This window comes from Bactrocera tryoni, chromosome 3 (genome assembly GCF_016617805.1).
Source record: "Bactrocera tryoni isolate S06 chromosome 3, CSIRO_BtryS06_freeze2, whole genome shotgun sequence".
In the NCBI taxonomy this organism is placed as follows: Eukaryota; Metazoa; Arthropoda; class Insecta; order Diptera; family Tephritidae; genus Bactrocera; species Bactrocera tryoni.
Genome location: NC_052501.1, coordinates 2124880 through 2138344, shown reverse-complemented (window position 1 = coordinate 2138344; position 13465 = coordinate 2124880). Strand labels below are relative to the sequence as shown.

At 34.9% G+C, this 13465-nt stretch overlaps 6 protein-coding genes across 7 annotated transcripts; 3 read left to right on the top strand and 3 right to left on the bottom strand.

Annotated features, from left to right (window-relative positions):
- Positions 1–79: 79 nt before the first annotated feature.
- Positions 80–3087, bottom strand: LOC120770537 (translation initiation factor eIF-2B subunit delta). The gene is made up of 7 exons (XM_040098092.1): positions 2975–3087; positions 2744–2791; positions 1693–2574; positions 1225–1632; positions 989–1168; positions 792–919; positions 80–727 (listed from the first exon to the last, which is right to left on the bottom strand). The coding sequence occupies exons 2-7, from the start codon at positions 2765–2767 to the stop codon at positions 169–171; spliced, it is 2181 nt and encodes a 726-aa protein (XP_039954026.1). The 5' UTR covers positions 2768–2791; positions 2975–3087; the 3' UTR covers positions 80–168.
- Positions 3088–3363: 276 nt separating this feature from the next.
- On the top strand, positions 3364–4068 carry LOC120770421 (cytochrome c oxidase subunit 6A, mitochondrial). Its single transcript, XM_040097866.1, has 2 exons — positions 3364–3536; positions 3651–4068. Exons 1-2 carry the CDS (start codon positions 3437–3439, stop codon positions 3881–3883), a joined length of 333 nt encoding a protein of 110 aa, XP_039953800.1. The 5' UTR covers positions 3364–3436; the 3' UTR covers positions 3884–4068.
- A 103-nt stretch (positions 4069–4171) lies between these two features.
- Positions 4172–10931, bottom strand: LOC120770419 (zinc finger protein 221). 2 transcript variants are annotated; one of them, XM_040097864.1, is made up of 4 exons: positions 10627–10931; positions 5655–6833; positions 5017–5587; positions 4172–4958 (listed from the first exon to the last, which is right to left on the bottom strand). In XM_040097864.1, exons 1-4 carry the CDS (start codon positions 10801–10803, stop codon positions 4279–4281), a joined length of 2607 nt encoding a protein of 868 aa, XP_039953798.1. In that variant the 5' UTR covers positions 10804–10931; the 3' UTR covers positions 4172–4278. The 2 variants fall into 2 exon arrangements, with proteins under 2 accessions (XP_039953798.1, XP_039953796.1); XM_040097862.1 differs by lacking the exon at positions 10627–10931 and adding an exon at positions 7878–8095.
- On the top strand, positions 8225–10094 carry LOC120770420 (caspase-1-like). The gene is made up of 3 exons (XM_040097865.1): positions 8225–8438; positions 8909–9153; positions 9212–10094. The coding sequence occupies exons 1-3, from the start codon at positions 8251–8253 to the stop codon at positions 9763–9765; spliced, it is 987 nt and encodes a 328-aa protein (XP_039953799.1). The 5' UTR covers positions 8225–8250; the 3' UTR covers positions 9766–10094.
- Positions 10932–11501: 570 nt separating the features above from the next.
- LOC120771384 (SOSS complex subunit B homolog) lies at positions 11502–12485 on the top strand. The gene has a single exon (XM_040099351.1). It carries the CDS (start codon positions 11569–11571, stop codon positions 12391–12393), a length of 825 nt encoding a protein of 274 aa, XP_039955285.1. The 5' UTR covers positions 11502–11568; the 3' UTR covers positions 12394–12485.
- Positions 12472–13408, bottom strand: LOC120771387. The gene is made up of 4 exons (XM_040099353.1): positions 13259–13408; positions 13084–13200; positions 12868–13018; positions 12472–12803 (listed from the first exon to the last, which is right to left on the bottom strand). Exons 1-4 carry the CDS (start codon positions 13316–13318, stop codon positions 12508–12510), a joined length of 624 nt encoding a protein of 207 aa, XP_039955287.1. The 5' UTR covers positions 13319–13408; the 3' UTR covers positions 12472–12507.
- Positions 13409–13465: the final 57 nt, after the last annotated feature.

Sequence of the window (13465 nt, the reverse complement as noted above, 5' to 3'; positions counted from 1 at the left end):
TTATGTAGTTTAAAAAATAGTATTATATTGAGAATTTAAAAAGAAATACAATAAATGCTTAAACGCCCAAAACAAAAAATTAAATTTTACTCAGAAGTTGAGTAGTTTTATTACAGCATTATTTTACACAAGTGTATTTAGTTGATGAAGAGCAATTTTTTTAACTGTCTAATAACCGATTTCCGTTGGTTTTATACGCAATATCACTGGCACACTAGTACATGGTAGTATGGACACTTCGGTGACCACTGCAGTGACTAGTTCGGGTGGAGTAATATCGTACATCAGATTCAAAGGTGACATTTTGCCCTTCGTCTGCCAATTCGCCAGGCTGCATTGAGCACTTCTTATCAGATCATCAGGATTGCCCAGTTCATTATAAACAATCGCATCTGTTTGAGAGCGTTCGCTAAATTTATGCGTTTCGCAGCATACCAAAACAGGCACATTGAATGAGTGTGCAACCAGTGCAACTTGTGCGGTCCCAGTACGCGCCATAACATATCCATTAGCCAATAGTGCATGCGCGCCCAATAATACTTTGGTTGATTCCGGCATAACGAAGCTAACAGCATTGATGAGCACATAACTACAAGGGATTCCTTTAACGGTGAGACGTCGCAACAGCTCCTGACCCTCGCAGAATGGACGTGAATCCACTACGATGACACGGAAATCCACACGTCTTCGTAGTGCTTCCTCAAAAATGTACGTTATCAATGACGAACTGTAGATAGAGAGCGATTATGTCTAATACAAACATAAAGGCATACAAATATGATTCCATTTACCAGCCAAATGTGAGTATCACATCGCCATTTGAGATTTTTTCCTGCACAGAGTAGCTAATAGCTTCAGCCGCTTTGCCAATTTGATTTTCAATATAGGTGTCGATGAAACGACATAAATTCTCTTTTAACTGTAAACACAAGACATGTCAATGTGTAAATATTAAGGTAGAAAGTGATAGAGAAATATATTTTATTACATCTGTTTCGGGTTGATCAGTTGGCAGTTGCGTCAGCACGTGTTTAATGTGTTTGTATGCATTGCTTACGGACACTGCAAGCGGTCGGCATTTCTGTAAGTGTTCCACACTATTCGTGATTGTTGTTTCTAAGCTGCGTGCAAACTCTTTTTTTGGCGGCGTCTCAAAGTCTCTAATAACCTGCAACACAGCATTCAATATAATGTTATGCTAAGAACACACATACAATGGCTCACCATTTTCAGCGCATTGAGAAATCCAATGCAGCGTGCATTTGAACCGACAATTGTGCGTTGAGCGTACTGTTCTCCCAGACGAGCGATACTCGGATGTATGTGCGGATTGTTGAGAAACAAATTTGCCTCCTGTCTTGCTTTTTCCAAGTGATTGAAGAGGCGCACCTTGCAATCATTTATGCGATTAGACTTTGTCACAGGGCTAATGCTTTTGGTTGGTGAAGAATTAGAAGTATTTATAGTGGCCTTTACTGGTAGATCTGTTGGGAGTTTAGTGGCCTGCTTGGCGCTGGCGGCGGTAAGCTTTACTTTTGGCGTCACGTTCTTTTGTGCGAGTACCTGTGCTTTAGCTGCTCGCTGAGCTTCCTGTATAGCACGTCTTTCCGACTTACTCAAAGCAGATTTTTTCTAAAAAATAAATGTAACTATATTTAATTCGGAAACATATAACAAAAAGTGTAGTTAAACCTTTTCTTCCTGCATGCTATTGGTAGATAAGTTTTCTGTAATTTTTGTGTCATCCAATTTTGCAGTTATCTCAGTTACGCCGGAGGTTTTAGCCTCCTTCAGTGCTTGTTTTGCTTTCTTCTTGGCCTCACGTTCAGCTTTAATTTGCTCACGACTTTTTTCTACGGCAGCAGATGTGTGAGTGTCAATTACATTCGAAGGAGGGTTAGTAATTGTATCCTGCTCTTGGCTAACAACATTTGATACGGAGCGACCTACGACCGGTGTCGTGGGTGCAGCTTCTGAGTTGACGCACAAATTCTTTGCTTTTTTCATTTGTTTTGCCAGTTTTTTAGCTTCACGTTCGGCCATAATCTCCTCACGTGTTTTTCCAGCAGAAGAATTAGTTGCAGGAGCAGAGTTTGCTGACATTGCGATTTTGATGATGGCTTCCTTTCCAAGCTTTGAATTATGTTTACTTTGTGAATTTGAATTTTGAATATTCGTTAGAGTTTGTGTTGTTATTTGTGGTTGATATAAAATATTTGAGGTATCTGGACTTATTTCTTTTATTTCATCACTTGGAACTTCATGAGACTTTGATAAAATATGTTGAGAAACCTCCTTTGTACCAATTTTTTCAGATGTCTCGACAGATACAGATTCAGAAGATGATTGAGAAACTTCTATGGGAGATTTATTAGGTATTTGATGAACGCTTAACTGCAGTCCCAATATATTATTTGTAATTCCGATTGCCTTTTCTTCGTCTGCTCCCAAATATTCAGCTTTTGATTCAGAACTATTGATATATCTTTTGTTTCGTTTACGGAGACGCTGACGAGGTCGTTTCTTCTTTGCAGTAGTTCCGTCGCTCTTCTTATCCTGGTTTGCAAGTAGTACCTGCGAATTGTTCTCATGTTCAAATATCTAGCAAATATTTATATGTGTGAATTATATGAATAGCAAACTAATAAAATTAAAATATACAAATGGAAAATGAAACCGTTTGCCAAAAAGCTGTGGTCTAAATGTGGGAAGGAGAAAATTGTATAGTTATGTGGGTATGTACCTTATGATCCTGAGTACCGGACATATTTAACGCTACTCGTTTAAACGACTGAGCAGTGAAAATATATAAAGAACAAATAAACAAATATTATTTTTTGATATTTATTGATGAAACTTCCACACACATTTTGTAAAAGCAGGTGATCAGCGTTTGATCTAAAATACATCCACGCTTAGGTGCACCCATAATAGGCACACGTCCAAAGTTAAATCTAATAAACACAAAACTTACCGTGCAATTTGCAACTATATAAAAATAATTGCTTATTTATTAGCTAAATATATTTCCACCAGTAATTCTAACTAATAAAATGTAACCAATCTGCTCACGACATCAACTTAAAATGTCAAAATATACCATTTGATAAATCTCAAAACATCCACAGGGTGGTTCTCTGTATAAAAGCCATCAATAACAAATATATAAATATTTAAGAAACTAAATAAAAAATAAATAAAAATTTTCTGCAGCCAATTTAATAACCTTTTTATAATGGTATACGGTAATTTTCTTTATATTTGAATAACTTATAAAATTAAAACCAAACCAAAAATTTTTTACCATAATTATTTATCCGATAAAATACAAGTGGCAAGTCAAGCACTTGCCATCCGTCAGTTGTCAGAAAAGTCAAATCGATTTAATTGAAAAAAATTTCATTTGTGTTTGGATTTTACGATTAAAGCCAGCAAAATGTCTGCGATACTCTCACAAGTTATTCGTCGTCAAATTGCTATTAGCTTAAATAGATCCCAAGCTGGAGTTACTGCCGCCACAGCTGGCGAACACTCAGGTAAACATTTGCGCTCAAAGATTTATTTTGCCTTCATTTCAGGAGGTTACCAAGTAGGAGGTTATGTAATTTTCATATAATGGTTTATTAGCAAAATATTATTTCTTCTTATAGGTGGCTATAAAGTTTGGAAGCGTCTTTCATTCTTCGTTGCAATCCCTGCTGTAGGTCTTTGCATGTTGAATGCCTACCTCAAGCATCAGGAAGAGCACGATCACCCTCGCGCAGAATTCATCAAATACGAGTATTTACGTCGTCGCGAGAAACGTTTCCCATGGGGAGAAGGCAATAAAAGCTTGTTCCATAACCCCCATGTCAACCCACTGCCTGATGGTTATGAACATTAATTTATAAAGCGCAATAGCTTGTAGCAAAACTAGGGAGGAGCAAACTATCGAAAATCTTGAATGGACCAGCTCAATTTACTCCGAGTAATTTGTTGCTTTGGCTTACTGTTATTTTATGAAAAATTGTATTCCATCAATGATTTTATTAATAAAGAAATAATTCCATCGTAAATTGGGATAAAAAATTCAATAATTTCGTGACAATCATCGTATTACTTACAATAGAAATCTATGAAATGGAGAATGACAACATGCATACCAACAATTCATAAATAATACAAATACTCATAATAATTAATGTACTTGGAACGTACAAACGATATTGTGTAAGTATGTTTTTATATAAGACGATATTCCATTTAATAATATTAGACGAATAATATAATATAACATTCTTATTTGGATGACTTTGGGGAATTTCCATCTTTGATTCGTATAAATTTTCCTTCATTAATTCGTATACGACCATCTTTAACCATAGCAGCGGCTTCAGCTTTTGTGACAATTTTTTGCACCCGAACACCCTTTTCACCTGCCTTCGTTCTAACAATATTTTCGTAAGTTTTTACTGGAGATACTCCATCTTTCTTAGGTATTATAGCTTTAGAATCAATTTGCTTACTTCTTGAGCCTAAAGCTTCCAAGACTTTTGAATTTTTGCTAGATGTAGGGGTATCATTTTTATTATCATCGTTCGGTGCATTCTTCTCATTTGTTGTAAGAGAAACTGTGCTAGGCCTACCTCTTCTGGCCACTAAATTCTGATTTACAATGACCCTTGATTTCTGAGATGTGGTTCGCTCCGCATTTTGAGGGTTTCTGTTGGTGGCTTTACGACGCATTGGAATGATTTCATTTTCAAGAACTTGCACCTTTTCCTTGCTAGGGTTAACTTTACTTTTTTTCAAAACGGGTTCTTGGTCTTCGTTTATCTCAGATAAGACTTCTGCAACCATTTCTTCGTCTGCACTTACGATTTCTTCTATCTTAAGATACTCTGCCTCATAATGTTCCTCATCTTCATTTTTAGCCATTTTGGTTTCCTCAGAGTTATTTTGCTTTTCATTATTGACACCTAAAAATTAGTTCAAATTATATATATATATATATAGTTGTATTTAAAAGAGCTTTACTTTGATTTGTGTTAATATCCAACTCTGCATCGTCATCATAAAGAAACTCCTCAATAGTTTCTTCAAATTCTTCATCGCTACAATGTTTCTTTCGTTTTGTATTATTTTCATCTTCGTTATATGCTGCTACATCAGAAGCGTGTGCACTTTTAACGTGATAATTTTGTTCATTATATGTAAGGAATATTAAATCGCAGAATTCACAAGGAAACGACTCATTATTGGCATGTTCCATAATGTGTGATGTTACTGAATCTACATCGTCGAACACTTGTTGACAGAGAGGGCATGTTAAAGTATCGGTAGCATGTACGGTTGAATGCATAACAAGTTCGTTACAAGTCCTATACACCTGGTCACATTCATTACATGAGTACATAACAACACTTTCCTTGTGGGTACGCATGTGACGCGACAAATGATGTGAGAGCAAATATGATTTTGGACAAAACTTGCAGGGAAAAGGTCGGTCACCTGCATGTGCAACCAAATGACGTGCCAACTTCGATTGTGTGCAGAAACTTTGGTCGCAATATTGGCAAGGGTAAGGCTGCTCCCTCGAATGAACCACCTGAAATAAATACATATATCCATACATTACATTTATCTAAAATGGTACGAAAAACAATTTCAGTTACCTCATGACGTTCCAGGCCTTGCTTAAAGGCAAATGCTTTTGAGCAGACCTTGCACTTAAAGGGACGGTTTTTCCGATGTCGCTCAGCGTGCTTTTCCATAGCATCCTTCGACAAGAATGCTTTCTCACAGAATACACAAAGAAACTTAGGTATATCTGTGTGTATTTTTTCATGCCTTTGCAAAAGTGCTGGCCTAGTGAATCCTCTGTCACAAACAGTGCACTTGTACTTTCGTTCACCCGTGTGTATAACTGTATGTTTTTGAAGATCATACTTAGAGAAGAATGAACGGTCACAGTCTGTGCATGGATAATGTCGTTCGCGTGTGTGATTTACTAAATGGATATCACGCAGTTGAAGTAGTGGGAATGTACGGGAACAGTGTGGACATGGAAAAACATTTGTCTTCACAGGTGCCGCGTTCTTTATAGGATCTGATTCATTTTCATACGGCTCATTAGGATCCAATATTTCAGTAACAATGGAAACGTTACCGTCCTCGTCATGCTTTACTTCCGGTAGCTTGAGCCGTGGCTCGGCATCTACGTCAGCTTCTTTATTGAGTATGCGCATTGAGGATTTATTTAGAAGTTTAGGTTTCTTCTTTATTATGTTTGTAAAAGTACTTGCTGGAGTGACTTCATAGTCTTGAGGCTCCAGTTTGGTAAACTCGCCATCTTCAGAAGCTATTAAGCGTTGTACATCGTCAAATGAAATCTCTTCATTGTTCTCTACTTTTGTAAGAAAAGTAAATGTTTCTACATTTTTATTCTTTTTCATACGAGCTGGAACTGGTGGTTCTGGAAGCGGAGCCGGGTTTGAGTTAAGAATTTTTCTGGGTGTTGATACTGACAAACTGGATGGTTTAATATTTGTTACTTTCGAAATAGCTATAGAACTTTGTTGTGACTGTGATGGTTGTTGAGATTGCTCCTTACTTGTAGGATATTTCAATTGTTGAATGGGTTTTTTATTTTCCTTGTGTGTAGTTAATTGTTTTTGTAAAAGTTCTGGCGGTATTATTGGTTTCATTAAGGGAGAAGGCCATTCGCCCAAAAGTGGAACTTGACTCAATAGATTTTCCGCCTTTTTACACATTTGTTTAAAACGGTAGCAATAGTCAAATGTCAATCGGCATTTCAAACAAACTGAAGAGGGCATCCCGTCATTGAGAAACACCTGAAAAATATTTATTTCCATTATTTTATTTTAAAAGGAGCACCTATTCAAATTATAATAGATTATTTAACCTAGTAGGAATTTGAAACCGCTTTAGTAGATAATTAAATTTCTGTTATGGTAACATTTGTAGCCCGGATAAATTTTCATTTAATTAGAACCGATTTTTACGTTTATTCAACGTAACTTTACATCTATCTACTTAATAATTGACTGTTTTTACAGGATATTACAATCTTACTAATCTAATTTAAATACAATACCGGATGTGTCCCATGTTCCTTTTATTTTGAATTTACAGTCACAGAGCGAATCAAATGAATAGTAACTAAAAACTCAAAATTTTTGACTCCCCCTCGAGTCATGCGTAAACCTCAAATGTTGGAAGCGCAATTAGGCCCGTTTTCTCAATGTCTGGTTAAAAGTCAGTTAAGTTCTGGTTAAAAAAAAAGGTTCTTTACCGAAAGAAGTAGTCTTTGTTAAGCTATCTAAAATTTATCTGCTAAGCAGACATTAAGAAAACGGCGCTTAGGGTTCTTTACCGAAAGGAGCTTTGGTTAACCCTGTCAAATTTTTCAACCATCTAATTTTTTTATTCTAATTGTGTTAACAAGTGGTTTGTATGAACAACTTGATATCAAGTTCTTAATTGTGCAACTGCAGCGTAAAATATTCAAAGAAATTATTATACGCAAAGATTTGGAAAAAAGTTTTCTGTATATACATAAATAAAACCTCAGTGTACCATTAAACTAATTTTCCAGTACCCTAATATATTTTAAAGCAAAATTGCTAAGAAACGCAGCACTGTTTTCAAAATTCCAATCCGTTTTCTGGCATTGTTCTGTTCCGATTCCAAAATTGCACGGCGTCTCACGCAGAGAACGTATAAATGTACGTTCTCTGGTCACACGTTTATCAGATTTTGGTCATTCTTCTTTGGGTTTTAAATTCGCTTGCAGTCTGCTATTGCTTTTGTTTGTAAATTCGACTTTTGTAGTCAGTTAAGTAGTGTAAGTGCAGTTTAGTAATAGATATACTGACCTCAAGTAAAATTACGTTCGGCAATGCTCGAAAAGTTGTATATCCATTTTTGGTAGAGAATTGTTCTATTAAGACTAATCGTTGATTAAATATTTCAATTGGAAATGAATTAAACGAAAATATTTCGTCAAAGCAACAGCTGCCGCGCGCAGGAGCGATATACATCGAATACAATAAGTGCTGCAGCTTTATTGAATCCATTACCTAGCTTTAGGTCACTCAACTATAAATTGCCTACAAAGGAAAAATAAACTACGCAGATTTTTAATATCAATCAAAATAAAAAGTAGCGCTATACGAAAGGTTAGTCAAAGGAAAAACCGACTAAAAGGAAATATCCCTACTGTTCTAGTAATCGTATCGAAATAACGTGATGACGGACGAGTGTATTGCCATAAACTACGAATACATAAGGAGAATGGAAAAAACAAGCATGTTGATGCAAAGTATAGATAAAATAGATGCACAACCAACGGGACGAGAAAAACCCACTGCCGGTGCAATTAATTCATTTGGAATCAATAAAGGCAGCAGTGGAGTAGGGGAAGATGTTAGTGCAGGGTATGTATTGATAATGGAGATAAATAGTGTTTTCAACAACTTTCAAAATGTTTCAATATTTTTTAAATGTTATCTTTGTTTTGATGCCGCGTGTAAGATATCGTTTGTTGATAAGTTATTCAACCTTATATTCAAATTTGGATTTTAAAATTTGTTTAATCTTCATAATTCAAGTATTCTCACAATAAAAAACGTATTGTAACTTTTTTGAAACTCGCTTTAGTGATGTAGATTTAAAGTGGTGTGGTTTCATTCCCTTACAACTTTTGTTTAAAATATAAAAAAATATAATCGGAATTTTAGCAAGTATTAAATTTACCGTTTATTATATGACATAAAATTAAAAAAACAATTTTTTTGTCTACCAAAAAACTTTTGTCAAGTTTCTGGAACTTGAACTTTTTATCTATAAATAATATATGTACATATGTGATAAGCCTTGTGGTCTATTAATTTTTTTATTGTTGCAGATTCCACAAATATACTGCGCATATGCCCACCGAGCGTCACGCCAGCCAATATAATATGAATCATAAGAATCGGGGTCTTGCTCTAATTTTTAATCATGAAAATTTTGATATACCATCTCTGAAACCTCGTCAAGGAACCAATGTAGACTGTGAAAATCTTAGTGCTGCTCTGAAGAAATTGCACTTCGAAGTAAACACTTTTAAAGACTGTAAATTGAGAGAGATTCTAAAGCATGTGGACCATGGTAAAAAAATGCTACTTCAAATATTATTCAAATATTTTATCAACATCTTCTTTTATAGCTGCCTCTCAAGATCATACTGATAATGACTGCGTCGTGGTGGCTATATTATCACATGGTGAACATGGATATCTCTACGCGAAGGACGTTCAATACAAATTAGACACCATTTGGCACTACTTTTCAGCTCATACTTGCCCCACTCTGGCCGGAAAGCCTAAATTATTTTTTATTCAAGCTTGTCAAGGTGACCATTTTGATCCTGGGGTTATGATGTGTAGAACCGAAACTGATGGCGAAACATCAATGAGTTACAAAATTCCTGTACACGCTGATTTTCTCATTGCCTATTCCACCATACCTGGCTTCTACTCATGGCGCAACACCACTAATGGCTCTTGGTTTATGCAATCACTTGTGGAAGAGCTGAATAAGAATGGCAAAAAACATGATATACTGACATTACTAACATTCGTTAATCAGCGTGTTGCTGTCGATTTTGAATCATGCGTTCCAGATTGTCCGATAATGCATCAGCAGAAACAAATTCCATGTGTTACTTCGATGTTAACGCGTATATTGCGCTTCACAGACAAACCATCTGGAGCCACATAAGTCACACATTAACATTTGGACACCTGCTTCAAATAGTGGAGTGTGCGATTCGATTGAAAAATGAAAGCTATTTTTGTAGTATTGTACACAGATGGTACATTATTTTTGAACTGAAAGGAGTTGATACATACATAATCATTAAGAAATCATTAATTTGTGCAACTGCATACAAACACCTCAAGAGTGTATTAAAATGCAGAGACTGAACTGCTTCCCATATTCACTGCTTTAATTTTGCCATTTATTGAAATATATTGTATTTTGAATAACATACAAATGAAAGTAATTGTATTTTAAATATAAGATTGAATTGACTTGAATTAAACAAAGGTGTTTCATTTCTGCATGAGTTTCGTGGGGCCGTTTTTGTTTGAAATACTTGGTGGGTGTGAGTCTTTGATACAGATTCAATTATTGTTCGGTAAAATGTAATTTTTTTATTTATTAAAACACTAAAGTTAGGCTAAAGTTTTCGTATGCACACCACTTGGATTGGAAGTATTAATATGGTTTCGGGAAAATCTGTTCTTCACGTACGTATGTACGTGACCTATTCATGTATCGGCTGTTTTATTAACCACTTCGTATCTCTTTGTTAAAAATTACTGCAATCGCAAACTGATTTGCAATTTTTGGCATATTCTTCAAAATATTTAATATATATATTTTGGTTTTCAAAATAGTCAATTAAAGCGCGCATTTATTTATACTTCTATGTTTTTGTGTTACACTAGCACAGATCAAAACAAATTTAGTTATTTAGAAACAAACCAAAGGCACTGCTATGATTCCGAAAAACGTAATTCACGTACTTACGATGTTCGCTTTTAAATTCACTATTTTGACAAATAGATTACTTACTTCAATAGATGCCACGGCCATTATTTCCACCGGCAGTGGAAGTAATGATTTAACTGGAGCGTCCTTCGCGTATATGTTAGTTAGATCGTCTGGTCCTTGAGTAAGGCAGAAGCGACAAATTGATTTTGTTTTCAACTCAACGGTTAGAGCTTCTCGTTGCACCTCACTGGTCGCCATTATTTTAAAACAATTTAACTGAACTTCACAGGATTTACTTTTAGAGAAAGCGATATTCCGAACAAATTATTTACAAATTAATGCAATTTCTGTTCATTCATAAAAATGGTGGATGTTGGCTTAGATGCAAAAACTTGTCAACTGTGGCATTTCGAAAAATCTTCGAAAATATTCGGAGAAAAAATTTCGGTAATATGAGTTTAAATCATTACTATTTTCTAAATTATCTGCTGTATTAATATGCACAAACTTGTACAATCTTTAATACTTTAATGAAATTTTGAAATTCAAACTACAAACTTTAGTATTAATAATTTTAAATTTTGAAGTATTTATGAAGATACTGCGTTATTATGCTTCATTGCGTACACCCCATTCGAAATTAGTTTTTTCACTCATTGATGGCGCTGTGCTCGTTAGAGCTTGTTCGAATATGCAAATACTAAGTTGCCAGATCAAAACAAATAAAATATATATCTGGAATAAATACATAAATTTGATGTAACTTATGATTTCATAAAACACGATATGATATATATATGTGATTAGCATTTATTATTTTCAATATTTAGGTAAGCAACTAGACCATGCGGGAATACTTTTGTTTACATTCATTTAATATATTCCAGCAGTTGAAGTTGAAATCCGCTTTGATTGAACGTTTAACAACACTACGGGGTTATTTTTGACAATAGAGCGGCATTTGTTTGTTTATTACACTGCATATTAACAAAATAAAATTTTTATTAAAATAAAAAATTCATAATGTACAATGGTGAATGCAGTATACTTATAAAAGATATTAAACCTGGATTAAAAAACATCAATGTTATTTTCATAGTATTAGAAATTGGAACCGCCACTGTAACTAAAGAAAATAGAGAGGTGCGCAATTTTAAAGTTGGTGACCATTCTGCTTGCATAAATGTGTCCATTTGGGATGAACCGGGCAAACTTATAGCACCCGGTGATATCATCAAGTTAACGAAGGGATATGCATCAATTTGGCGCCACTGCTTGACACTATATTCTGGAAAAAATGGAGAAGTTTATAAAATTGGAGAATTTTGTATGACTTTTAACGAACAAATAAATATGAGTGAACCCAAACGACCTGAGCAGCAGCAACAACAGTCACAGGGTCTAGGAGGTATTGTTGGGAATCCTCAGTTATTGCCAAATACAGGTGTCGCCACGGGTCCAACTGTTGGACCAAATACTACTAGTGTCGTAGCTCCTACGCAACAAGTGTCTCAAGCTGGCAGTAATGGTAGTATTGGAACTTCGAGTCAAGTAGGACAAAGGTTGATTGGAACTTCTTTAGGAGGGGGCATTCCACAGCCAGGGAGTACAACTACTGCGAAAGCAGGTAACATTCAGCAAATAGGACAAACACCTCAAAAACAACAGCTTACTAGTGGATTAAGTGGTCAAATGCCTGGTAATACAAACGTTAGCACTTCAGTGCAACAAACAACACAAGCAGTGACTGTTGCAGGTACTGGACCGCAATCACAAAGTAGCAAGCCAAACCGAGGCGGGCGCACTGGAGCAACACGTTCTAGCAATCTTAAGAATGAACGCAGATGAAAAATACTAATCTAGTTATAAACGTATTTTTAACATCTAAACTTGCATGCATATACATAATGAAGAATAAAGTAAATAGTTATTCAATAAAATATAACAATTTATTCTTAAAATTCAATATGCACATTTATTAATATCAAGTTTACTACAGCACTGGGTAATATATTTGGGAAGTGTCGTTTCTGAAAACCCACAAATTTTTTTTGGACGAATGAGATAAGTCAACAAATGTAGACTGGACCAAGTGTGCTGAATTTTCGGATCTCTAGGATTAGATCCCATAGCAAACTTGTCGTTAAAGTGAACTACATCTATCCCTTCCTTGATAAAACCTCGCAAAATATCATTTGATATAATACTGTTTAAGGTTTTGGTGAATGTATCTATACATATCCGTGTTAGATATTGATCTAGAAAAAAAAATAAAAAATATGAAAGGAATATTACGAGTATATATGGATTTGGAATATATACCCTTAATAAGAAAAATTAATTTCGGCTCCTCTTTTTCTTTGGTCCAAGAAAATGCAGTTACAGTAATATGGGAATCTTCTGACAAGTCTAGCACCGTTGGTTTATTTTCTTCTAGTTCCCCAATACGATTTGGCGATGACGATTTAAGCAACTTAATTAAATTTATTTTAATTCACTATGTTTAAATTGCAAATAATTTTACCGAAATCTTCTCACCATAAGTTCTTTAGATTCATTAACAATTCGGTGGGTAGAATACACAGTTCCACACCAACCCTCTGGAAAATTGTTTAAAAGTTTAGAGCTGGACAGCAATAATGGTGACTTTCGATCCTGATAAAAAAGAGATTAATTAAGAGAAAATACTAAATAATTATATAAAAATGTATACCAAATGTTTTTCTGCGAATTCCTCCAAAGCCACGGGTTCACCAAAATTGTTTAATAACATATTTTTTCAACAAATAAATATAAATAGAGTAATTCAAATTAATATCATTGACGCCGTAACTGAGTACAACAGTGCTGAACTCACCACTATTCACAATATTCAAACGAAATATTTGTAAGTACGAACTTTTTATCTATTAATATTTCC

What these genes read in the sequence shown, in the direction of transcription:
- LOC120770537 (XM_040098092.1), bottom strand. Translation starts at nt 2,767, where the DNA reads ATGTCCGGTACTCAGGATCATAAG. An exon ending in ATAGCATGCAGGAAGAAAAG is followed by an intron (nt 1,633 to 1,692) that starts GTTTAACTACAC and finishes TTTATTTTTTAG; the next exon opens with AAAAAATCTGCTTTGAGTAA. An exon ending in CTGATCAACCCGAAACAGAT is followed by an intron (nt 920 to 988) that starts GTAATAAAATAT and finishes TTGTGTTTACAG; the next exon opens with TTAAAAGAGAATTTATGTCG.
- LOC120770421 (XM_040097866.1), top strand. Translation starts at nt 3,437, where the DNA reads ATGTCTGCGATACTCTCACAAGTTATTCGTCGTCAAATTGCTATTAGC. An exon ending in CACAGCTGGCGAACACTCAG is followed by an intron (nt 3,537 to 3,650) that starts GTAAACATTTGC and finishes TTCTTCTTATAG; the next exon opens with GTGGCTATAAAGTTTGGAAG.
- LOC120770419 (XM_040097862.1), bottom strand. Translation starts at nt 8,078, where the DNA reads ATGGATTCAATAAAGCTGCAGCACTTATTGTATTCGATGTATATCGCT. An exon ending in AAGGCCTGGAACGTCATGAG is followed by an intron (nt 5,588 to 5,654) that starts GTAACTGAAATT and finishes TATTTATTTCAG; the next exon opens with GTGGTTCATTCGAGGGAGCA. An exon ending in GGATATTAACACAAATCAAA is followed by an intron (nt 4,959 to 5,016) that starts GTAAAGCTCTTT and finishes ACTAATTTTTAG; the next exon opens with GTGTCAATAATGAAAAGCAA.
- LOC120770420 (XM_040097865.1), top strand. Translation starts at nt 8,251, where the DNA reads ATGACGGACGAGTGTATTGCCATAAACTACGAATACATAAGGAGAATG. An exon ending in GGGGAAGATGTTAGTGCAGG is followed by an intron (nt 8,439 to 8,908) that starts GTATGTATTGAT and finishes TTATTGTTGCAG; the next exon opens with ATTCCACAAATATACTGCGC. An exon ending in TCTAAAGCATGTGGACCATG is followed by an intron (nt 9,154 to 9,211) that starts GTAAAAAAATGC and finishes CTTCTTTTATAG; the next exon opens with CTGCCTCTCAAGATCATACT.
- LOC120771384 (XM_040099351.1), top strand. Translation starts at nt 11,569, where the DNA reads ATGTACAATGGTGAATGCAGTATACTTATAAAAGATATTAAACCTGGA.
- LOC120771387 (XM_040099353.1), bottom strand. Translation starts at nt 13,318, where the DNA reads ATGTTATTAAACAATTTTGGTGAACCCGTGGCTTTGGAGGAATTCGCA. An exon ending in AATTCGCAGAAAAACATTTG is followed by an intron (nt 13,201 to 13,258) that starts GTATACATTTTT and finishes CTTTTTTATCAG; the next exon opens with GATCGAAAGTCACCATTATT. An exon ending in ATTAATTTTTCTTATTAAGG is followed by an intron (nt 12,804 to 12,867) that starts GTATATATTCCA and finishes TTTTTTTTCTAG; the next exon opens with ATCAATATCTAACACGGATA.